The sequence below is a fragment of the Peromyscus eremicus genome, chromosome 18 (genome assembly GCF_949786415.1).
Source record: "Peromyscus eremicus chromosome 18, PerEre_H2_v1, whole genome shotgun sequence".
Taxonomy (NCBI): Eukaryota; Metazoa; Chordata; class Mammalia; order Rodentia; family Cricetidae; genus Peromyscus; species Peromyscus eremicus.
Window position 1 is genome coordinate 31,320,593 of NC_081434.1, and position 25,956 is coordinate 31,346,548.

The 25,956-nt window shown below is 43.0% G+C and overlaps 2 protein-coding genes across 2 annotated transcripts in view; one reads left to right on the top strand and one right to left on the bottom strand.

Annotated features, from left to right (window-relative positions):
- The window catches only part of Eea1 (early endosome antigen 1), a 115,112-nt gene that overhangs the window by 28,398 nt on the left and 60,758 nt on the right, over positions 1-25,956 (bottom strand). The window contains exons 11-15 of the mRNA XM_059245805.1: positions 25,348-25,464; positions 15,503-15,841; positions 14,148-14,297; positions 12,553-12,672; positions 1,558-1,761 (exon numbers count right to left, since the gene is read on the bottom strand). Of these exons, the coding sequence (XP_059101788.1) occupies positions 1,558-1,761; positions 12,553-12,672; positions 14,148-14,297; positions 15,503-15,841; positions 25,348-25,464 (930 nt within the window). The remainder of the gene's footprint in view (positions 1-1,557; positions 1,762-12,552; positions 12,673-14,147; positions 14,298-15,502; positions 15,842-25,347; positions 25,465-25,956) is intronic.
- Positions 6,085-7,812, top strand: LOC131894808 (heterogeneous nuclear ribonucleoprotein A1-like). Its single transcript, XM_059245082.1, has one exon. It carries the CDS (start codon positions 6,187-6,189, stop codon positions 7,195-7,197), a length of 1,011 nt encoding a protein of 336 aa, XP_059101065.1. The 5' UTR covers positions 6,085-6,186; the 3' UTR covers positions 7,198-7,812.

Genomic DNA, 25,956 nt, shown 5'->3' on the forward strand with positions numbered 1-25,956 from the left:
TTAGCCTTGCAAATTAAGCTGCCTTAACCTCCAAGAAGCTCCCTAACCTACACTCATCAATTAACGACATCACTGCCTTCCTGGGTTCTCCAACCTACATGGCAGCCTGGAAAAACATCCCTGGCTCAAAAGCCAGCAGAGGAAAGGGTCTCGGCTCTCTTACTCCGAGGGTCACAGTCCTGTTGTGCTTTACCTGTTGTTTGATGGTTGACTAGAGTGTTTGTATCCACTTTTCCCACTTTTCTGGTGTTCATTGGAAGGAGGTCTAAATAGGTAATTACTCCAAGCGACCAGAACCAAAGGTACAAAGATTGGTTTTAATTTATTCATTTTAAATGTGTGGCTTTCTTAATAATAGTTCTTTAAAAATTATTATTACTGTGGTATGGGTATTTATATTGTGGGTATGTACATATTTTCTGATAGTATTTCTATAATAAGCAATGTAACATTGTAGATAACTAAAGAATGCTTCATAAAAACTAGGCTACTGAAATCCTTACAAGAATTCTTCAAAACCAACTTGGAGGTAACCATGGTGGCATTTACCTAAAATCCCAACTCTCAGGGGGCAGAAGTAGGAAGAACAAGTTTGAGGTAAGCTTGGTCTACAAAGCAAGTTCCAGGCCAGCTAGAGCCACAATAATGAGTCCCCATCTCAACAAACAAAATGAAAACAAAGCCATGTCTTAGGTAGCCAGATACGGTGGCATTCAGGAGGTGACGGGCAGAGAGGAACACCTGGAGGCCAGCCTTGGTTGTCTGTAAGATCCCAGGCTCAAACAAAACAGGAAAGAAGCAACAGCTAGCCAGACACTTGGTAGAAATTCATGCTATACTCTAACTCCCCAATTAGAAAAGTGGTATGACCTACTCGTTCTTTATCTCAAACGCTTTATTATTTAGATAAATCAGCAGCTATAAATTATTTTCAGTTATTTATTTATTTTTGGTCAAAATATCACTGTATAACCCTAACTGGCATAAAACTTGATATGTAGACCAGCCTGGCCTTGAATTCACAAATATCTGCCTGTCTCTGCCTCCTGAGTGTGGAGATTAAATGGGTGCACTGCTGCACCCAGCCTCAGTTAAAATTTTTGTACATTTCTCTTAAACTGCATATGAATTTTGGAATAATAATTTATTAAAAGTATTATAAAGCTATATATTATTCAAAGACAAATACATTATCAAAATATAAGTAACAGTTGAGTTTGAAATATTATGCAACACTCAGTAATAACTAGCATTTGATTACTATATTTGACTTATTAATTTGTTACTCATTCCATCAGTCACATCTCTACTCTTCCAGTGACCGAGGTGAAGAGATTCACCTGTTGGCACACAGGTAATAATGTCCCTCCTGGGACATCTTTTGTCAAAGCAGGGGCTGCCTTCAATACACAATGACCTTGATGATAAATATGATGATATAAAAATAAAATTTTAAAACAAGAAAGGCCAGGATCATGAGTTGTTTTTATAAAACACTTAATACAATCCCCAGGGACTTAAGTAAAGTTTAGAACTAGTAATAGTTGACAAGCGTACTTGCTGTTGTAGTGTGTGGTTTTTCTCTTGCAGCTGGTTAAGAACAGCCGTCTCTCCTTCGCCAGCTTGGATTTTGGCGTAAAGATCCTCTCTTTCCTTTTCTAGTAAGGAAGTGTTTTCTTTACTCTTCTGCAGTAAAGCTTCCAGGTTCTGGATCTTCTGGTCCTTATCACCAATCTGACGCAACACTTGTTCCAAATCATTCTGTAAAGAGTTAAAAAGTTATTCCTTAAACATGAAAGGACTGATAATAATTTTAATCATCTAAAGTGTTGGACCTACATTTTAAAAATGATTACACTTTATTGTGGCAAATTAATTAAAAGCACATATTTAATAACATAAATCTACATTATTTACAAGCATGAATTTAACAAAAAAGTTTACATCACACTTTTCCCAATACTCTGGTCTTATTTCCTATGCTTCTGATCCTTTTCAGACACATGGGGTTTACTCAATGACTGCTCCATGTACACGCCTACCTCAGAGCCTTTGCACTAAAGACCCTGCAGCCTTAAATGCTGCCCTAACAGCCAAATGATTCCCTCCCTCCTCTTCAACGTTTGCTCAACTGTCACCTTCTAGATCAAGGTGCCCTGGCATTACATTTCCAACTGTAGCCTTTCTGATACTCCACACCCTGGTTTTCCACTGTATTGCACTTACCTCTAACACACTATAGCTTACTTATTTATCTCATGATTATTCATCTCCTTCCACCTCCTCTTAGAACATAGGCTACATAAATGAGCATCTTATCTTTATTATTCATTGATACATATCCAAGACATATCACACAGATGCTCTAGAGTGAAAAACCACCGCAGCTGTGGTGGTGGCACACACCTTCATTACCAGCACTTGGGAGGCAGATGCAGGTGGATCTCTGAGTTAGAGCCCAGCCTGGTCTACAGGGTGAGTTCCAGGCCAGCCAGGGATACACAGAGAAACCCTGTCTTGAACCGTCCCCTCCCTGCAGATCATTGCACTGTCACAGGTGACCACTCATGCAAGCTCACTTCTACACCCAGCAGGACTCTTCTAAATCAGCCACGCCCTCCTAAAATAGATCACATCCACAATATCCACTCTCTCAGGCACCCGGGCAAACGCCTTTGGCTCTGCCTGCATCTTTTGAACAGTCAGACAGTTTTTGCCCAGAATAAAAGCCCTAGTTTTACAGTAGCCCTCCCAATGTTAGTGATAAGCAGACACCCAGCATGTTTAATGATTTGTGCCAGTACTAATACATTTAAACTCAGTCACTTTCAAGCACGCTTCTCATTCCTCTAAGCCTGGTCATAACCAACCACACTGTCTAGTTGCTCTCAGCTCCTGTTCCTGACACCCAGAACCCCTCACATTTCACTGGTCCACGGCAGTGTTCTGCAGAGGTCACTGATCCCACTCAGCAGTGGGATCTGGTTTTCACTGTGCAGACTCTGTCTCCCCGTCTCCCTCAGTACCTGGTCAGGCTGTCCCCGAGCAGGCCAGGAGGCTGGCCTCTTCATGCTTCTTTACTGTGTCACCCTCTAGAAAAGCCTTGTCTGGTTTGGAAGGACACTATCTTTTATTCTATCCTCTACTGTTATCTGTAAATCCCTACCTGATTCGTTGAAAGATTGAGACCTGATTAGTCACTGCCTTTTTTTTTTTTTTTTTTTTTCCAGTTTTTCGAGACAGGGTTTCTCTGTGTAGCTTTGTGCCTTTCCTGGAACTCATTCTGTAGCCCAGGCTGGCCTGGAACTCACAGAGATCCACCTGCCTCTGCCTCCTGAGTGCTGGGATTAAAGGCGAGCGCCACCACCGCCCGGTTTAGTCACTGTCTTAATCTCAATTTCTGCCAATTTTCTACAAAATATAAAATACATACAGAATTAAGATGCAGCCTCAACACTCACATCACCTTCATTCCTGGGCTGAACTCATTCTATATTGCAATCACCCACACACAGATTTTTGTAATAACCTGAAATTATGAAAACTATTATGACTGTCTTACTCTGACCACAACTTCCCATCTTCCCATTCCATGACCTCATCTTCAATGCTGTCACTTCAATGTCCTTCTAGCTGATCCACTGTAGCATGGATTGTTAGAAGGTCTTATTAATAAAAAATAAATAAAAAAAAAAAAACAAACAAACAAACCCAGAGCCAGGTATTGGGATGAATGCTGGAAGTTCAGAGAGACACAACAGACCACAGCTACCTCACCTCACCAATTCCTCAGCTGATCTTGTTTCCTCAGACTGGAAGCCTCTGTGTCCTCACCCTAATGAATCTCAGCTGAACTGCTGCTAAGAAGCCAAAAAGCTTAACCAGACTCTAGTTCCTGGTCCTTACGCCTTATATACCTTTCTGCTTCCTGCCATAACATCCTGGGATTAAAGGCGTGTGGCACCATGCCTGGCTGTTTCCACTGTGGCTTTGAACTCACAGAGATCCGCATGGATCTCTGCCTCTCAAGTGACAGGATTAAAGGCGTGTGTGCCACCATTTTCTGGCCTCCACATCTAGTGGCTGTTCTGTCCTCTGACCCCAGCTAAGTTTATTAGGGTGCACAATATTTTGGGGAACACAATACCACCACAGTCCACTTCCTAGTTTTTCTTTCTAAACCTCACAGTAGAGACAAACTATTCTTGCACTCACATCCTTCATTTCCTGTCACCTCAAAATACCCCAGGTAGTCCCACAAAATACCCCCTCTAGATCATACTTGGATCTGTTTCTTCACTCCTGTACTTCTGAACGTTTCTAGAATAAGAGCACAAATCTCCATAGAGTTGTGCCACTAAAAGCACCTGAGTTCCAATCTCCATTTCATCTTTTTTGTTGGAACAAGGCCCTCCCCTGCAACATTCTCCACAATTCCTTAGAGCGTCCGCACTCTCCCCAAACTCTCAATCCCCTCTTGCCTGACACAGAGCTGTGACTTCTACAATTATACCCTGACATGTAGTACTTCACACGTGAGCCCCCTTGACTTCACTTCTTTTCCCGTTATTTACCTCCTTTCTCTGAATGTGCCATATTTCCTTCCTTCACGCTTCAGAGAAGCTCAAATATATTTCCCACTGTGTGGTACCATAGTTTCTTATCATCTAATTCCTTTAGTTACTTCTCTTCTTGAAAAAACACTCTATATCAGTCTTTATCATGAACAAGAAACCTATTCAGATCTGTTTCTCAAAATCCTCCCTAAACCAAGTTTCCCTCTAGTTTCTACCCATTCTTCATATAATTCACATTGAAATTTCAAAAATAATTTATACTTATTTTACTAAGTCTCACATATCTCTCATTTATTCATCAGTTATACATATTTCATTTCTATCACTTTATTGAAATTATGTTGAGCAAAGTTATCAATTTATTTTAAATGCTTATCTAATATCTCTATTTGTCCACATTTTCTTTAGGTATTTATTTATTTACAGTTTTTTTGAGACAGGGTCTCTCTGTGTAGTTTTGGAACCTGTCCTGGATCTCGCTCTGTAGACCAGGCTGGCCTCGAACTCAGAGATCCGCCTGGCTCTGCCTCCCGAGTGCTGGGATTAAAGGTGTGTGCCACCACCCTGCTATTTTCTTTAGGTTTTAAGTTCCAGCAAAGCTTAACAGTTTAATTCATACTAGCTACAGTATCCTCGCCCATGCAACTTTTAAAATAATTTATTTATTTCCATTTTATGTGCATTAGTGTTTTGCTTGCATGTATGTCTGTCTGTGTGAGGGTGTCAGATCCCCTGGAACTGGACTTACAGTTGTGAGCTGCCATGTGGGTGCTAGAGATTGAACCCAGGTCCTCTGGAAGAGCAGCCAGTGCTCTTACCCTCTGAGCCATCTCTCCAGCTCCCTGTCCATGAAGTTTTTACCTGGAATCTCCTTCTATCATCATCCCTATCTTATCCCAGAGACGCACACACAGTGACTCAGGCTGCCATTTCTAAGAAGTCTCCTGTAACTTCTCTTTTCCAAACTCTGTTTGGGTCAGGTAACTCTCATCTATGTTCCCATAATTATTTTATAAATGTATGAAAGACTAGAACTGTGGTGATACTTTATTTGTGCTCTAACAAATAACACTTATCTGGGGATCAGAGGACAGAGCCAGCCACTAGATAGACAAAGAGGCCAGAAAATGGTGACACACACACCTTTAATCCTATCACTCTGGAGGCAGATTCATCTGCATCTCTATGAGTTCAAGGCCACACTGGAAACAGAGCCAGGTGTGGTAGCACACAGCTTTAATCCCTGCAGCACTTAAGATCTCATGTCTGTCTTGGGATAACAGGAAGCAGAAAGGTATATAAGGTGTGAGGAGACAGGAACTACACGTTTTTTAGCAGCAATTCAACTGAGACCCTCGGGTTGAGGACTCAGAGGCTTTCAAGCCTGAGGATTCGTGGAAACAGAACTGGCTGAGGAATTGGCGCGGTGAGGCTGGCTGTAGCTTGCTCTGCTTCTCTGACCTTTCGGCGTTCACCCCAGTATACGGTTCTGAATCTTTTTTTTATCAATAAGACCTTTTAAGATTCGTGTTACGGGGTACGTTCGTCAGCTCACTCCTTTCTGCCTGCTGACGCGGAGGAAGCATCGCTGAAGGGTCTCCCTGCCGTCATGTCTGAGTCCGAGTCTCCCAAGCAGCCGGAACAGCTGCGGAAGCTCTTCATTGGAGGGCTGAGGCCCGAAACGACCGACCAGAGCCTGAGGAGCCATTTTGAGCAATGGGGAGCACTCACGGACTGCGTGGTCATTAAAGATCCAAACACCAAGCGATCCAGGGGCTTTGGGTTCGTCACATACGCCACCATGGAGGAGGCGGATGCCGCTATGAACGCAAGACCACACATGGTGGACGGAAGAGTTGTGGAACCTAAGAGAGCCGTGTCGAGAGAAGAATCTCAGAGACTGGGTGCCCACTTAACTGTGAAAAAGATCTTCGTTGGCCGTATTAAAAAAGACACTGAAGAACATCACCTGCGAGATTATTTTGAGCAGTATGGAAAGATTGCAATGATTGAGATCATGACTCACAGAGGCAGTGGAAAAAAGAGGGGGTTTGCTTTTGTCACTTTTGACGACCAAGACTCTGTGGACAAGGTGGTTATTCAGAAATACCATACTGTGAATGGCCACAACTGTGAAGTCACAAGAGCCCTGCCAAAGCAGGAGATGGCTAGTGCTTCATCCAGCCAGAGAGGTCAAAGTGGTTCAGGAAACTTTGGTGGTGGTCATGGAGGCGGTTTTGGTGGCAATGACAATTTTGGTCAAGAGGGAAACTTCAGTGGTCATGGTGGCTTCGATGGCAGCTGTGGTAGTGGTGGATATGGTGGCAGTGGGTATGGCTATACTGGATTTGTTAATGATGGAAGTAATTTTGGAGGTAGTGGAAGCTACAATGATTTTGGCTTTTACAACAATCAGTATTCAAACTTTGGGCCAATGAAAGAAGGAAACTTTGGGCCAATGAAAGAAGGAAACTTTGGAGGCAGAAGTCCTGGCCCGTATGGAGGTGGTGGCCAGTACTTTGCTAAGCCACCAAACCAAGGTGGCTGTGGTGGTTCCAGCAGCAGCAGCAGCAGCAGCAGCAGCAGCAGCAGCAGCAATGACCATGGCAGGAGGTTCTAATTACAGCCAGGAAACAAAGCTCAGCAGGAGAGGAGAGCCAGAGAATAGGCAAAAAAAACCTCCAGGACTGTATTTGTGACTCATTGTAAAACAGGTTATTTTAGTTTCTGTTCTGTGGAAAGTGTCAAGCATTCCAACAAAGGGTTTTACCGTAGACCTTTTTTTACCCACGCTCTTGATTGCTAAATATAAATAGTCTGGTGATGACGCTGAATAAATGTCTTTTTTTTTTTTCTTTTTAAATGTGCTGTGTAAAGTTAGTCTGCTCTGAAGCCGTCTTGGACAACTTCCCCAACAGTGCAAAGTTAGAATTCGCTCAGGGTGGTGCCAAGTTCCATTTGGGATTTATTTATAATTGCTTGGGTGGAGAAGTCATTGTCTTCAAAAACCTTGGTGTAGTTAAACTGCTGCCAGTTACTGCTGTGACTTTAATGAGTTTTACCATTAAAAGGGTCATCCAAGCAAAGTCAGTTTGGTTACAATAAAATGGTTGTGGCACACACACCCTATGCAACATCAAAATTGAACGACGGTGTCAGATAAAATAACAGACGGGAATGAAGCTTGTGGATCATCCGTTATCTTGTGTAATCAATAAACAATTTAACTCTCTTGAAAAAAGATTCGTGTTATATAGAACTATACTTACTGTACTTAGTTCTTCAAACTTTTCCCGTTTCAATGAGACTTTTCTTGGCCCCTTGCCCATCCTTTACTTATAATCTTCAGGAGAGATGTTGTGGTCGATACATTGTGCACCCCAATAAATTTATCTGGGGGTCAGAGAACAGAATAGCAGCTAGATAGACATAGAGGCCAGAAAATGGTGGCACTCACACCTTTAATCCTAGCATTCCAAAGGCAGAGATCCATTTGGATCTCTGAGTTCAAAGCCACAGTGGAAAGGCCAGGCATGGTTGATACACGCCTTTAATCCCAGGAAGTGAAACAGAAAGGTATACTAGGCATGAGAACCAGGAACTAGAGCTGGTTAAGCTTTCAGGCTTCTAGCAGCAGTTCAGCTGAGATCCATTCTGGATGGATGAGGACTGAGAGGCTTCCAGTCTGAGGAAACAGGATCAGCTGAGGAACTGGCAAGGTGAGGTGGCTGTAGCTTGTTCTGCTTCTCTGATCTTCCAGGTATTCACCCCACTACCTGGCTCTAGGTCTGTTTTTATTAATAAGACCTTCTAACAATTCGCGCTACATCTGGCGCACAATGTTCATGGTACGAATTCGAGAAAAAGCTACTTGCCTGTGGCCCAGCTCAGACCCGAGCTACCCTCAGCCGGTTGTGGTGGAACACACTGGTAGGATTTGAAGGAGGGAGAGGCAGGAAGATCCCAACTTTGAGGCCCCCTGGGAGGCTTGCTAAGGAGAAGCTGTGGCCAGGGCAGAGCCACAAAAGGTGTTGGTGGGACCATGGAGGCAGTGGCTGTTGCTCCGAGTTGCTGGCTCCTTCTCATCCTGTTGGTGACTGCGGTGATGCTGCTACCTGGGATGAAGGGTTTGCTGCTGCTTGTTCAGAGAAGAACTGACAGGGCCATCGTGTTACAAGAAAACATCGGCAAAGGTCAGTTTGGAAAAGTTTGGCAAGACAAATGGTGGGGAGAAACTGCTGTCAAGATAAAGATACTTGCTTCTAGGGAAGAACGTTTGTGGTTCCCAGAGGCAGACATTCATCAGACTGTGATTGCTCCAAACCACAGAGGAGGCAAAAAAAAAAAAAAAAAAAAAAAAAAAAAAAAAAAAAAATTCTGCAGGGAACCATGACCACGCCTAACAGCAACTTTCAAATCTTCAAAAGGATGACAGGACCCCACAAAGATGATTCCACATGGACTATGGTAAAGCCATTAAGCCGATTAACACCACAGAAAGATTGACTTTGGACTACAAACTGCTCAGGACAATTTTGAGATGACTAGCTGAGATGATCCAGATTCAAAGACAAATCGAGCAAGGACTTGAGACAAGCCCTACATTTTCCCATTATGCAGATACTGGACAAATGATACAGCTACGTCTCCCAGAACTTGACAATTAACCAAAAATTTTCTTTTCAGGATTCCCTAAAGATGTCTTCGCCCCCAGAAAGCAGGAAGTATTTTTAAGAAAATGACGCCCACATTCCCAAGAAGTGGGGTGGGTGTTTTTTGGTCGTTCATTCAATGGCTTATGGATAATTGTTATTGTTTACAATGGTTGGTTACAAGTTAATTGTTAATGGTCAAAAAAAAAAAAAAAAAAAAAAAGCTAAACAAAGGAGACTAGATACAGGGTTCTTGTTTTTTTGTTTTTTGTTTTTCCAAGACAGGGTTTCTCTGTGTAGCTTTTCACCTTTCCTGAAACTCACTATGTAGACTAGGCTGGCCTTGAACTCACAGAGATCCACCTGGCTCTGCCTCCTAAGTGCTGGGATTAAAGGCGTGCGCCACCACCGCCTGGCTACCCTTTTCTATATCTTCTTTTTTTTTCTTTTTCTTAAAAAAACAAAAACAAAAACAAAAAAAACCAAGAACTCTGGATCTCTGTGAGTTCAAAGCCAAGTGGAAACAGCCAGGCATGGTGCCACACGCCTTTAATCCCAGGAAGTGATGGCAAGAAGCAGAAAGGTATGTAAGGCCTGAAAACCAGGAACTAGAGCTGGTTAAGCTTTCAGGCTTCTTAGCGGCAGTTCAGCTGAGATCCATTCTGGATGAGGACTGAGAGGCTTCCAGTCTGAGGAAACAGGATCAGGAACTGGCAAGGTGAGGTAGCTGTGGCTTGTTCTGCTTCTCTGATCTTCCAGCATTCATCCCACTACCTAGCACTGGGTTTGTTTTTATTAATAAGACCTTCTAACAATTCGTGCTACAAGATGCAATTATATGCACTGCGAGTGGGGAATGAGGGACTGAGTATGTTCACCTGACCCCTTTTCTCCCGAGAGAGTTCCAGGCAGGTCTACACACTCAGATGAACACCACTAACTTGGAGAGACTATCAGGAAGCCTCTTGCTCCATGTCTTTCCTCCCTTAACCGTGAAGTCCCAGGGTAGCCACAGTCACATAATCTAGTTCCTCTTTCTCTCCTGAAACCTGCCCGTCTGGGGCTCATTCCACCTTCTCTATCTAGATGTCTCCCACCAAGGTCAAGGACCTCCCTGTGGACAAATCCAGCAGGATCCTCAGTTTTCATTTAGTTTTGTGCCCAGACAAAACCCCTTGGCCATGCTTACCTTCTCTCTCAAGGTTCTACATCATCTGTCAACAAAGCAGTCAGCTTTACCCACAGTCTGACCACTTTTCACTATCTGTCCTGTTCCCATTCCAGGTCAAACAATATTTCTGTCGCATTACTGTAATCTCCCAGCTAATTTCCATGTCTTCCCTCCTGTTCTCCTCAGTCTGCGCACAATACAGCAGCTACAGAATCCTGAGAAGTCAGCTGGACCCTGCCATTCCTTTCCTCAGAACTTTCCAGTTTCTCATTTTATTCAAAAAGACAAAAGTAAAATTAAGACTCTAAAATTACCTGTGATGTTCTACATGTTCTGAGCCATGTAATCTCTGTGACCATGTTCCTTTTAACTATTTGCTCACACCACTCCAACCAGCTCCTCTTGCTTCTGAGAATTACCCCTGATGCTGCCATAGCTCACACCCTCCCTCCCTTCAGTCTCGCGTCTCATAGAAGCCTCCCCCCAGCAACCTCCCCTAGCACCTCAACCCCAACACTTTCAGCACTAGACATGCTTCTGGTTTGGTCCTCCTTTGTACGTGACTACACACTTAGATAACTGTGTGTTTGTTATTTACCACAGTTACTGTTTGCCTCCTCAGTAAGCACTCCGTGACAACAGACATTTTTGTGTGTTCTACTCACTGCCATAAATAGATACAGAATTAGTTCCTTGGCTGAGACTAGACATAATGCAGTTCACCTATTGAACAAAGCAGATGATAAATGAGTCCAGTATTTTTATGTCTATTTGTCTGACTCCTGGGTCATTCTTCAAACTCAGAAGGAAATATTACTTACTGCAGAAATGACTCATTGTCCCCCACAGACACCACAAAATTCCTATGCACGCATCACTAGACTGTGCTTTCCAGGGGGTAGGCACCGGTCTCTACGTTCAGTGCTGAGCAATGCCTGACACCCAGTGCTCAGTGATAGACAATAAATGAAAGAAAAAAGGAACAAACAAATACAAATTCACTTCAAACATGTATCTTGCTCTTACACAACGAAACTAACTTCTCTTACCTTCTAGGCCATGTAATAATAGAATCTGTATTAATTTAACCCAGTCAATTATATTTTCTATAATTCTAGTGTTCGGGAAATACTGAGAGGTAGAAGATATGAACACCGAATACTACATTATATTGTACAAAATAGTGTGTGTATTAGTATGCATGTACATGTTTACATATGCAATTGGAGGCCAGAAATCAACACTAGGAGTCTTCTTCCATTATTTTCCACTTCATTTTTTGAGACATGATCTCTCTTAACTAATGACTGGCAGGCAGGCATGCCCTCCACCTCTTCGGCACTGGAATTATGGGGGATTGCATGCTGTCATGCATAGTTTTCCACAGGATTATAGGGGACTGCATGCTGTCATGCATAGTTTTCCACGGGATTATGGGGGACTGCATGCTTTCATGCATAGTTTTTCCAAGGGATTATGGGGGATTGCATGCTGCCATGCATAGTTTTCCATGGGATTATGGGGACTGCATGCTGCCCTGCACAGTTTTCCTCTTGGGTAGCAGAGACACGGGCTCAAGTTTCACGAGTTGCTTCATGCTTGCACAAGCAGCACTTGACCAGCTAGGCCATTTCCCCATCTTTATATCTAACTAGGCCATTTAACAGATAAATTTATCTAATGAATATATTTGAATACTTTATTAATTATATATAAAACAAATGTGTTTGCAATAAATTTTAAAGTACTTTTTTTTTCTCACAGAAATCAAAGTAAGATTTTCTAACCATGACTTAGAACTCTTTTTTTTTTTTTTTTTTTTTTTTTCTTGTTTTTTGGGACAGGGTGTCTCTGTGTAGCTTTAGAGCCTGTCCTGGATCTCGCTCTGTAGCCCAGGCTGGCCTCGAACTCAGAGATCCACCTGGCTCTGCCTCCTGAGTGCTGGGATTAAAGGCGTGCGCCACTGCTGCCCGGCTGATGTAGAACTCTGAAAAGCACTCATCATCCAGTGTTGGCATTCCATGGCTCTACCACAACAGGATGACAACGCTCTTCACCTCTGCTTAGAAGCTAAGGGTTACAATACACTTGCCTGGGCTTCTAATGGTTACAATACACTTGCCTGGGCTTCTAATGGTTACAGTATACTTGCCTGGGCTTCTCGGAGTCTGGCCGTGGTGCTCTGCTGGAGAGCTTGCTGTTCTTGATGCTGCTGTTTGGATTTTTCTAATTGATGTTGCAATTCAGTGGAATTTGTTACCTTTTCCTTCAACTTAAAAAATGTAGACTGTTAGTTGAGAACTTAAGACACAATGTGATCATGCATAAGTATCTGGTATTCAGTTCTCAAATTGAAAAAAAGTAAATTCAAAGCATATGGGAAATAGCAGTTTCTCATTACTTATAGAATCTGAATTTCATGACTAAGAAGCCATCCTCTACCCATTAAATCTCATCCTAAATAGAAAAATCTTTCTCCAGACTGGCATTAGTTCATCATCATTGTAGTTTTGTATCCCACTATGATAAAGCAATTGATATACAATTTATGTGTAACAGTAATTTAAACCACAATATCTGCATTTCTTTTACTTTTTAGTAGTTATATTTACAGCATACGAGGAAGGAATCCAATCTGCTACCACATTTAAGACATTACCTCTAAAAGAAAACCTACAGCTGAATTAACAGATTTTAACCAGAGTATTTGTTCAATTCAATCATAACATTTCTTTTAACCACAAAAGGTGTCATTTGAGCACCTGACTTTGAGCAACTCTGATTTCTCCAGTCAATGGGATGGCTTGGAGGCATTTCTCTGGGGTGGCAGTCAATGGGATGGCTTGGAGGCATCTCTCTGGGGTGACAGTCAATGAGATGACTTAGAGGCATTTCTCTGGGGTGACAGTCAATGGATGGCTTGGAGGCATTTCTCTGGAGTGACAGTCAATGGGACGGCTTGGAGGCACTTCTCTGGGGTGACAGTCAATGGGATGGCTTGGAGGAATTTCTCTGGGGTGGCAGTCAATGGGATGACTTGGAGGCATTTCTCTGGGGTGGCAGTCAATGGGATGACTTGGAGGCATTTCTCTGGGGTGGCAGTCAATGGGATGACTTGGAGGCATTTCTCTGGGGTGGCAGTCAATGGGATGACTTGGAGGCATTTCTCTGGGGTGGCAGTCAATGGGATGACTTGGAGGCATTTCTCTGGGGTGGCAGTCAATGGGATGACTTGGAGGCACAACTTTCTCTGGGGTGGCAGTCAATGGGATGGCTTGGAGCCATCTGTTCTGTGGCACCAGGACTTGAACTCAGGGCCTGATACATGCTAGGCAAGTTGCATCACTGAGCTAGCTATATTACATGCCCTATATGATTTATCATTAAAACTGAAATCTTCAAGTACATATAAACTCAATGTTTACATGCTGCTCATGATGCACACCAGCTGTGTGTTAATCTCATTAGGAAGTAGCTCTTCCTGGGTATGAAGAGTCCAGCAGCCTCGGGTAGAATCAAACCAAGAAGGCTTCCTGCTGAAAGCTAAAATGTACTCTGTGCATTTCCAGTGAGAACGTTGAGGAATAGAATAACAACACAATGTAGTGAATTTAAAACGTGGCGAATAAGCAGGATATTCTAACTGGGGAGAAATACATGGTCAACGTGACATACAAACAAGGAGAACTACAGTTCTGACACAAAGCTGAACTGCAGCCATCAGCTCCTTTTCGGACGCTGGCTCACCTGCTCTTCCAGCCGGGAGAGCTGGAGCTGGAGCGCAGCCACTTGCTGCTCTTTGTCCATCAGCTTCTCACTGGACAGCTGCCTCTGCTCCTTTAGCCTGCCCTGGGCCTCCCCCAGCTGCCGCTCCGTCTCCAGGAGTTTGCTATGTAACTTCAAGACAGAAAGGAAGGACGCACGTGGGTGTAAGTACTAAACTGTATTTGTCACCAGTTAAACACGCCTTTCATTTTATATCCCTTCATACCTTATACTACAGAATAACTGAAACTACAACTGAATTTTCATCATGTAAATTATAATGAATCATATAAGATTATGAGTAAGCATTGCATATTTTGTACCTATTTTATTTTCCCTTAAAAAAAAAAAATGGGGTTGGGGATTTAGCTCAGTGGTAGAGCGCTTGCCTAGCAAGCGCAAAGCCCTGGATTCGATCTTCAGCTTAAAAAAAAAACACACACACACAGGAGACTTGGGTTGGAAAGACGGCTCTGCAGTTTAAGAACACTGATTGCTCTCCCAGAGGGGTCAGGTTCCGTTCCCAGCAGCTCCGAACCCATCTGTCACTCCCGTTCTATGGGATCTGACACCCTCTGCTGGACCCTGCAGGGACCATGCATGCATGGGCCGGCAAAACACCCACACACAAATAATAATAAATTAAAAAAGAAACAGGGGATCAAGGTGAGGAGTTTAAAATAATGAGACTTATTAAGTTAAGACACTCGAGGCACACACAGACAGTCTTGTGAACCTCCCACCATGATCTTTCTAAGTTTTCCAGAGTTAAGAACCACCACATTTGACTTCAAACTTATTATATTTTTAAATTATTATTTATTATTTAGAGTTTTATTTCCTTTGTATGGGTGTTTTGCCTGCATGTACATCTATGCACCATACGTGTGCCTGGTGCCCAGGACACCAGAAAAGGGTGTTGGATCTCCTGGAACTGGTGTTATAGTGGTTGTGAGCTGTCAAGTGGGTGCTGGGAATCCAACCAAGGTCTTCAGGAAGAGCAGCCAGTGCTCAGACAGAGCACCCTTGTCTCAAGCACCCCAAGAATTTTTAATTAAAGAATAGTGAACAATTTGAATTAACTGTAACAGATAAAGCCTACTACATACCCCATACTGGGCACCACTCTAAGCAATTTTTGTTAATAAATGTTTCACAAGGGTGTTATATGTGAATGGTATCACCTCCCCCACACGTCCCGCCCTCCATAAGGAAAACTAAAAAAAAAGGAATGGGCTCTAACGCTACAGGTTGTAAAGCCAGATGTTAAGGTGGCCACTTTTCTAACACGAACGACTCCCATCGGCCTGAGGAGCTGTGGCGGCCGCAGCACTCACCTGACTGACTTCCCCCTGCAGCTGCAGCCCATGCTGCTCCTTCTCTTCGCGCTGCTGCTGCAGCTGCTTACACTCGGCCTTAAGGTGCTGGTGCCTGCTCTCCGCTTCCCGCAGCTCCTCTCTGAGCCTCTGAGCAGCCTCTCCCTTCTCACTGAGCTCGGCCTGGACCCTCTGCAGGGAGCCTTCGGAGGCAGCCAGCCTGGCCTGAAGCTGCTGGCAGTCCAGGTCCCTCTGCTGCAGGGCCGCCTGTGTGTTCTTCCTGCTCACCGACTCTTCCCCGTGCTTCTCCTCTAGGTGCGTGTAGTCCAGTTCCTTCTTCAGCAACTTCTCAGTCAAGTTCTGGAATACCAATGTAAACATTTACGTTAATACTTTTTTAACGGTTCCCGTTTCTCAAACCAGCTTTGTAGCAGTCAATAAAACAGTGTAAAACTGAAAATACTTCAGAAGAGATTTATGACATACTGACATAATTTTATTACTGGTCATCATGACTAAAATGTACTGATACAAAACAAAAATTACCAGGAAAATATTGCCATTACCTGAGAATATATACTGTATTCTTTGGGGACTAGGAGCAATACATGTTTATGTTCCTACTTAAGTGAAAAAGTTAAAACTACTTTTCATCCAGTAAACATTATTCTGAATACTAGGTGCGCTGACGCTCTGACCTGGGCGTGGCAGCTCCCGGGCAGTGATGGCCTCAGTGTCTCCTGCCTCACTAGTGTCTGATCGACTGCTGCACTTTTTTCTTCCCTTCTGATAACGAGCATTTAGTTTAGTTACAAGATAAAATGAGCTCAAATTTCTTTCTGGGCATAAAAAGTAATGATCTAAAGATGGTATTTATCGGCCTCCTATTTTATTTTACTCAAACTAGCAAAATAAACATAAAAATAACACCATCAATCACAGATCTGGATCAAGCAACCTGAACTGAAAGGCTGGTCTCAGATGTTGTTACAGGTGACGTGGAATATTTTAAAATAAGTGAAAAACAAACAAAAATGTTAACTTCCCTAAGAAAAGTGCGCATGCTGAGAAGACACCCCAGACATGACCTGATCTGTCTGTCACCTGACACTGGGACATTCACTTACGCACTGTGCAACAAGGGACATTTACTAACACACTGTGCAACAAGGGACGGTGTGGAAGTGAGGACAACCAGACCCTCCATATCGTAAAGAAGCTATAGTATAGACAAGACAGCACGTGTAAAGTAGCCTTCCTAAAACAGCTAAAATAATTCACAAACAGAAAGGTTTGAAAGGACTAGGGATGTCATCAGTAGCAGCCAAACGCCTTTTTAGCATGCAGAAAGCCAAGTCTGATTGCCAAGGGAAGGGAAGGAAGAAAAGAGGGTATAAAGGGCTAGCAGGAGGGGGAAAAAAAATAGTTTTTGATTTTACAATTTTTAAGAATTTAATCTATGAGCGCTGTAGTTACATCACTTGTTTCCACCCTACTCTCCTCAAGTCCTCCAAGAACTTCCCCACTCCCTTTCAAATCCATGACCTCTTCTTCGTGATTGACACACACACACACACACACACACACACACACACACACACAGACACACACACACACCCCGAGTGCATTTCCTGTTGCTTGCATGCACTTGTGTTTGGTGCTGGCCCCTTGACTCTGGAAAAGACTGAGTCCCTCTCCCAGCAGCCATTCCTTGGTTGCAGCTCCTCTATCTGCAGTGGGGCCTCTGAGACTTCCCCATCCACAACGGCTGTCAGCTGGTCATTATGCAGCTCACTGTGATAATCAGAGGACACTCACTACCTTGCAGCAGACGCCCTGGTCCACAGGCTCTTACATCTTTCTGCCGTGTCTTCCACGATGTCCCCTGAGCCTTAGGTACAGGGGTTATGTTGTAAATGTATCGACTGGGGATTGCCAAATACTGATTTTTAAAAGTGAGCTAAATCACATAAAGCTAAAAGTAGGAAAACAACAGTCTGAGGTTGTTTTCAGAAACTGAAGAGTAATTAAGGAAGTGTGCGAGTATGTTAAAGGTCCCGAGGAAGGAAGCAAGAACAGGTTGGCTAACAGCAAACCTGGAAGCCTCAGTGGGGAGCAGGGGAAAGCTCAGGTACCAGCACACAGGGCAGGCTCCTGACTGCCCACCAGAGACACAGTAAGTTAAGATGATTTATCAGGGACACATCACAAAAAGCAGCCCCAGAACAGCAAGTATATCTAAGAAGAGGGAAGACGAGAGCTGTGCTGGACAGTTCTCTGTCAACTTGACATAAGCTAAAGTCATCTCGCAGGAGGGAACCTCAATTCAGAAAATGTCTCTAACGTTGGGCTGTAGGAACACCTGTAGGGCATTTTTTTAAATAACTGATCAACAGGGGAGGGCCCTGCCCATTGTGGTACCATCCTTCAGCTGGTGGTCCTGGGTTCTATAAGACAGCAGGCTGAGCAAGCCATGGTGAACAAGCCAGTAAGCAGCACCCCTCCGTGGCCTCTGCATCAGCTCCTGTCTCCAGGTCCTGCCCTGCTTGAGTTCCTGCCCTGACTTCCTCCAGTGATGAACAGCAATGCTGAAGTGTGAGCCTAATAAGCCCTTTCCTCCTCCCCAACTTGGTTTTTGGTCCTGGTGTTTCATCACAGCAACAACTAAGATGAGGTGAACACCACTCAGAAAGGGGAGACGGGAGTCTGCAGCTGTCAGTCAACAGGCAGATGTTTCAACCAAGCAACAAAAAACGTTCATTCCAGGGGCAGACAAAAGCCTGGGGGAGGAAGGACACTTTGCATCAGCAGTGTATCAGGACAATCTTTTTATCACACACATCTTATTAACTAGTATTATCAAATAGTCTCTATATAACAGCACATTTAGAACTCACATTTAGAAAAATAGCATTTCAGATTCATATACTAAATTAAATCTGCCTATTGATTTATAATCATTTTTAAAGACTGTAAGTTACTGAAATTCCTAATATAACCATGTTCACAGATGCTGAGCTGCTGAGTGACATGTAAGTTTTAAATGTGGTATAAAATTAAGGCTATTTTTAAGGCAATGTTCTTTCCCATGGGCTTACTTATAAAGTGACTGAGTAATCCACCCCTTCTACACGTGTTCTGGACATCTTGACTCTCTAAAGAGTCAAAAGTACAGGGCAAGCAGTGACTATTTAACATTCACTTGTCCTATATGAATCAAACTCTACCAAGCTGGTGTGGCAGCACACACCTATAATCCCAGCACTCAACCTCTAATACTGTTTAAAAACAGTGGAACCAACCCTTTAAAGAAAACAGCGATGTCTTTCAACTCTCCATATCTATCCTTACAACAAATTTTGAGATAGATATTATTCCTATTTACAGATGAGAAATCTGGGGTCGAAAGAACCAAATGCAATTTAACCTAGGGACAGTCATTATTATGATTCTAAATCAAATTATTTTCTTAAAATACATAATTTAGACAGTAAATCAATTCATTACTCCTAAAATTTGTCCTACTCAAGTTTAAGTTATAAGGTGCATATGAAGCCTGGCTAATAATCATTTGTGTAATAAAAGCCTCCTTGTCCTCCCTTTCAATTCTCTCATCAATTGTTTCCACAGTTTCTTAAAAGTAACAATTTCCCTATAACATGTTTCATTTGTTATCCAACTGACATTTGCCCATGTAAAAGGAATGAATGAAACAGAGTGACATTTTTAATGGTTTATAGATAACTGACATCTTACATCTTATGAACTGCATGTACTCTTACATGGTTCCATACCTTTTTACATCAACATTTGAAATTGAGGTTCTATTAATCCCTTTACCATTACAAAATCCTCCTTAGTATGTAAGGACTCAGTTAAAAGTTATGTGTTCTATACAGGTCTTTTCTGATTTAGTAGACTGTAAGTTAGGAAAACTTTGACCATGGCCTTGATCCAACACTGTTATTCCAACATTTGCTAAAACAAACAATAAAATCAAAATTCACCGAGGTACTTACTAAAAGCTCGTGAAACCCTTATCACCTTCTTAGCTTGTTTACTATCCATGTTTATTCTAAGAAACACATAGTACCATCTCCAGCAGAAGAGACTGGTCAATAAGCGGCAAAGCTGGGCTATAAACATGGCTTTGTCTGCTATACTGTCCTGCTCTCGGTATTAGTTCCAAGATGTTTCAGACATGACAGAAATCTGTGGACACTCAAATCTATATATAAAATCGTGCAGTATTTACATAGCCCATGCATAGTCTCCCATATACTTTAAATCATGTCTTGATCGTTTAAACAATGTAAATGTTTCATAAAGAACTGTTATATTGGGGCTGTAGACACGGCTCAGCAGTTAAGAGCATTTGCGGTTCTTGTAGAGGACCCAGTGTTTGGACATTAGCACCAACATGGCAACTCAGAGCCATCTGTAACTCCAGTTCCAGAGGATCAAACACCTTCCTGTGGCTTTCAAGAGCACCAGATACACATGTGATACACTGGTACATACATACAGACATATAGTCACACACAGAAAAAAATAAAACATTCGATGCACAGCTGCCTGAATCTGCGGCTCTGAATCTGCAGACACGGTGAGTCAACTGTGTTACACAACAGGACGGTAACACACAGCAGTATTTTGGGTATGTGCCTTATCTGGCCCTCACTTTGACCTATGTACAGCTTAAGGCTGAGACTGCTCAAAGGGAAAGCAGTACATACAGATAAGATGACAGATAAGACCCTCCAAAATAACTCTGTCTCTTTCAACCTCCTGTTATATAAGTAGCCTTAAATAAACAATGTGATCTTGTTCAGAATTTATATGAAAATAATTAATCTGAGGTGCAGAATTATGTTTAAATACAATTTTATTCAAATATAACAAGGCAATTTCTTCCAGTTGTCACTTTGATTTTAATATTTTAAGGCTAATAATTAATGAACACAAGATTAAAACTGAAAATTTAAACAGCAAAAAATAGTACTTTCCATCTAGTATACATTTTACCTCTCTACACTGATGAGGCCAATGGTCCATAAAAACAGCCTAAGTTATTGTACATAACATCCATCAAAAGGCAATATACAAGTCAGGCTAGGTGGCACAGGCCTGCAGTCCTGGCTACTCAGAAGGCTGAGGCAGGAGGATATTAATTTCAGCATGAGCACCTAGCAAGACCCTGTCTCAAGGAGATAGAAGAGGAAGGGCCTGCGACTCGGCTCGGCAGAGCACGCTTGCGGGGGACGCACAAGGCCTTGGCTGTAATCTCTAGAACCTCCAAATGTCTGTCAGCTGCAGACATTCACAAATTTAAAATATCTGGGTACGATTATTGCCAATAACTACGGTTTGAGTGAGGATTGGGCAGGAAGGACAATAAGGACAGGTAGAGAGATAAAGACAGATGAATGAACCTTCAGCTCTGTTTTTTTTTTTCATTAGCTCCACTACATGAGCTTGAGTTTCCTCACACTCCAATCTATTCTGGCATTGAAATAAAGCTGATGAATGGACGGACAGCTTATATACTGTACAATGCAATGTGTCTATACTTGGGAGATCCAACTCACTCAGAGAGCTAGGATTTTCAACACGACGAATGAATGATGCATGACATCACATACACGAGAAGATCTGCTCCAAGGCAGGAGAGACCAGTGACTTCTGATGTCACGGATACAGAACATCTGCTGGTCTGGTTTAAGATGCCACATGGTGACTGACTCTTGAGAAGCCACCATTTACCAAGTGTTAGTATGAGATAAAAACTGCCATGACTACAAAAATCACATACATCTCCTTTTTCAACTGCGTAACTGTGTGAGAGTAAAGTCTCTTGATCTATGACTATAGAGACTCAAACTGTCCTAAATCAAGCCAGATATTAAAGAGATTTGTAAACATATCACCACCATTCTTAATGAATTCATGTGTTTGGGTGAATAGCCATTTTTTAAGAACAGTTATGTTAAAATTTATTGGGTTAAAAATTTTAAATTTGTGAATTCTTTAAAAAACTGAAGGTCTAGTATGGCAATGATACACAGATGAAAGAAAGCTCTCTTTCTCACCTCCCCCCAACATGAACTCTATGGAGTTCTTAATGATTCTGAGATCGGAAAACAGAGCTGCTCATAAAGGGCACATGCAGACATTTCTCTCAGTCTTAGCAGCATGGACCTACAATGACATCTATCATCCCCCATCGTTTCTGGGGCTCAGCAGCTCTCTCCTCAAGTTGTAATGAGCTGCTGACCAGAACAGCAGCTCCTGAAGACTTGGCTCGGGCTGGAGGATGTGCTTCCAAGCTCATTCACATGACATTGGCATGGGTCTTAAGAGTTACAGCCAATTATATGATCTTTTTCCTTACTCTAATTTTATTTTTTTCTTGACTTTTCTCTTGCTACAGTTCACAAAAACAGTAGATTTAAGGTATTACATCAAAGCCAACATCTTCATCACATCTTTAAAGACAAGCACTTAATCACGCTCTACTCCCCTAGTATAAGAAAGTAAAGACCTGTTTGGGGAGCGGCGTTAACAGGAGTGGGGGATGGTCAATGGACAAAGCAGGAGACCTGAGTGTGGAAACCTAGCGCCCATACAGCTGGCTGTGGCAGCACACACATGTAATCCGAAAACTGGGAGTGGATACAGGAGGGGCTTGGCGGCTCATGGGCCAGCTGATGTAGCTGAACTGATGAGTTCCAGGTTCAGTGGAATGAAAAGAATAAGGTGGAGGAACCAGCAAGAAGGCTCAGAGTAGAAGCGCTCCTGCGAAGCCAGAGCAATTGAGCTGACTCCCTAAAACTGACATGAAGGTGGAAGCAGAGAACTAAACCACCATGCTGTCCTCTGACCTCCACACAGACACTCTCTGCCCCACATCACACACACGGTAAGAGCCAAAACTAAGGATGCAGGAAGAAGCCGGAAGGAAATCCACTGGTTTGTTAGTAACTGAGAATTACAGTGTCAGGCACACAATCCCTCCCTGGACAGGGAGCCAGGACAGACAGCACAGGCTATCCCAACACTCTGGGTTACCCACCGTAACTAGATGATAAGACCCTTTTGCTGAAGACATCACTCACTCTTGTGCAAGACATAAAGAAATCAACTTATAACTGGTCTGCACACGCTCCCTGCTAAGTAGCTTACACATGCTGGAAGGTACTATGCAGGCTACTTGGGGAGAAAAGACATCAATGGCCTTATACAGCACTGGCTCTTGCAAACTACTATAATGACCTGACGGCAGGATGTGCTCACCGGCCCAACAACAGCAGGACAGTTATGGGGGTGGCAACAACTTCTTGATTAGACAGAAGGCCTGCTCCACAGAACTACTTCATGCCTGGTACTGTAATCCCATTAAAAAGCCTATGACCGAGGAGACCACAGGTCCTATGGTGGTACATGTTAGTGTTTTAATAAACGGTCATGTTATCAAACAGCAGTCTATTTTATACCCAAAGTTTTTGCTTATTCCAACTTTAGTCAGAGAAGCTTCTTTTTACAGTGGGTGGTGATTAATGCCGAGACTCATAACTGATCAATGTGCCAAGTATAAAGAGCTGAGTGCTAGCTATAGATGGGTCACCTGTATCATAACTTCCTGGACAAAGGGCAGAAGAAGAATGTAAGAATGGGAAGGGGAACAGTGAAAGGCTGCCTTCTAGATACGGCATAGCTTAAAGCACACATCAACCCACAGCAGCCTCGGTTCCCAGGACAAGACCTGCACAGGATCAAGTCAGTCAAAATTCCAGCATGGATCTATAAGGGCCCTCCAGGGGCCCACACTACCAGATGAGGAGCTGTCGGTAGTTAGCAGCTGCTGAGGGAGAGTCACTCTCCTTTGGGTTCCTGACTACTGAGAGACTGCCTTGCCCCAGCAGATGGCCGCAGGCCCTGCACATGAGAGCAGCGTCCCTGCACATGTGAGCACCCCCTGCACATGTGAGCACACCCTGCATGTGTGAGCACCCCCTGCACATGCGAGCAGCCCCTGCACATGTGAGCATACCCTGCACATGTGAGCACCCCCTGCACGTGTGAGCACCCCCTGCACATGTGAGCACACCTGCACATGTGAGCACACCCTGCATATGTAAGCACCCCCTGCACATGCGAGCACACCTGCACATGTGAGCACACCTGCACATGTGAGCACACCTACACATACGAGCACACCCTGCACATGTGAGCACACCCTGCACATGTGAGCACACCCTGCACGTGTGAGCACACCCTGCACATGTGAGCACACCCTGCACATGTGAGCATACCCTGCACGTGTGAGCACACCCTGCACATGCGAGCACACCTGCACATGTGAGCACCCCTGCACATGTGAGCACACCCTGCACATGTGAGCACACCCTGCACGTGTGAGCACACCCTGCACATGTGAGCACACCCTGCACTTGTGAGCACCCTCTGCACATGTGAGCACCCCTGCACATGTGAGCACACCCTGCACATGTGAGCACACCCTGCACATGTGAGCACACCCTGCACATGTGAGCACCCCGTGCACATGTGAGCACACCTGCACATGTGAGCACCCCGTGCACATGTGAGCACACCCTGCACATGTGAGCACCCCGTGCACGTGTGAGCACACCCTGCACATGTGAGCACCCCGTGCACGTGTGAGCACACCTGCACATGTGAGCACCCCGTGCACGTGTGAGCACACCTGCACATGTGAGCACACCCTGCACATGTGAGCACACCCTGCAGGTCACAAGCTTTATATCCCCTGCGATTCCAAAATCATATTTTCAAATCCTAAGCCTCCAAGGCAAAGGTATTAGGAGATTTTGCCTTTGAGAGGTTATTAAAGTTTAGACGAAAGCCTCATGAATGAGATTAGTGTTCTTATTAAAAAGAAAAAGTGACTCAGAAAGATCCCTCCTTCCTTCTCCTGTGAGGACACAGCAAGAAGACACCATCTACAAACCAGACAGCACACTCCATCAAGATATAAAATCTTGTTCCTAAATTTGGATGTCCTAGTCTAAATAACAGTGTGAAATCAATTTCTGCTCATTGTAAGCTACAGTTTATGGTGTTTTGTTACAGGAGCTGAAACCGACTAAGGCAATAGTCAAATGCCTCAAAAGAGCCCCATGATCACACAACAGGGCAGGGACCGTCTCAACAAACCCTATCAGGAAAAGGGAGTACCCACATGCCACATAAGGATACTGGACTTTTGTCTTATGTGTCTACAAAAATTAGTGCAAAGCAAATCTAAGACATAAACGTTAACACCTAAGATGATAAAATTCTTAAAGAAAATAGAGAGGAAAAATTCATGACATTGAATTTATCAGTAATTTCTTCAATTTCTTACCTAAAGCACAGGCAAAAAAAGTGAAAGTGTAAAACCTATACAGGTGCTGATGACACTGTGTGACCTGTAGATGGGACTGTAAAAGGACATATGGAGTGTCAGCTGAAATCAATACAGTAGTTCTCAACAAAGAAAACTAAAGATAAGGTTAGGATACAGCTCTGTGGCCAAATAGTTGCCTAGTACTGCATTCATGAGGATTTGATTCCATCATCACAGATACGCTTGTACCTGTACTCAGTCTATACCCACCTCTTACAGTTCACCTTTCTCTGTGTCTTCAGGTTATACTCTACCCCATGCACACACACACACAACACACATACATACATACATTTGCACACAATACACATAAACACACACACACACAGAGAGAGAGAGAGAGAGACATCTTGTCCAACTGTATAAATAAAACATAGAAGATTAAAATTTAATGAAGACAAAATCTATTCACTACTATATGCAGCATTAAAATTCTTACCTGGTTTTTTTGTGTTAATTCATTAATTGAATCTTTAAGTTTTTGTATTTCCTGAACATATACTGCAACTTCTTGGGGGCCTTTGGCAAGTTCACTCCTTAGTTGGCTTATTGTAGCCTGAAAAAGAAAAAGAAAATGAATGCAAACAATACGGAGGCGCACAAGGTTGAAGACAGTATGTATTCTCTGCTGCTGGTGCAGTTAAACTCAAGTAATACTTGAAACTTTCCAACTTAATTCTTGATTCCAGTACCATTAACACTCTCACCTAAAACTTTTTGCTTAAAATTAATTTTTAAAATACACCCAAGATGCATCAGTTCATTCATTTAATAATGTATCAACTGAAATACTGACATCTTTATCTGTCTGAGTTAACATCAAACTGCAATTTTTAATCTCATGGTTTTAAATCTATACTGTGAGCCTCCTGACTTTAAAAAGAAAAACCAATTATGTCCAGAGTTTCTCCAGGCTCCCATGGCAGAAACTTTTCCTTTCATTTTAAGACATGCGTGTTCAAACATACAATATGGTTTGATTTGGGTGAATCACCTTTCTGATTATAATAAGAGCGTATTTATCCAAACAAGTTACTAAGCTAAGGTC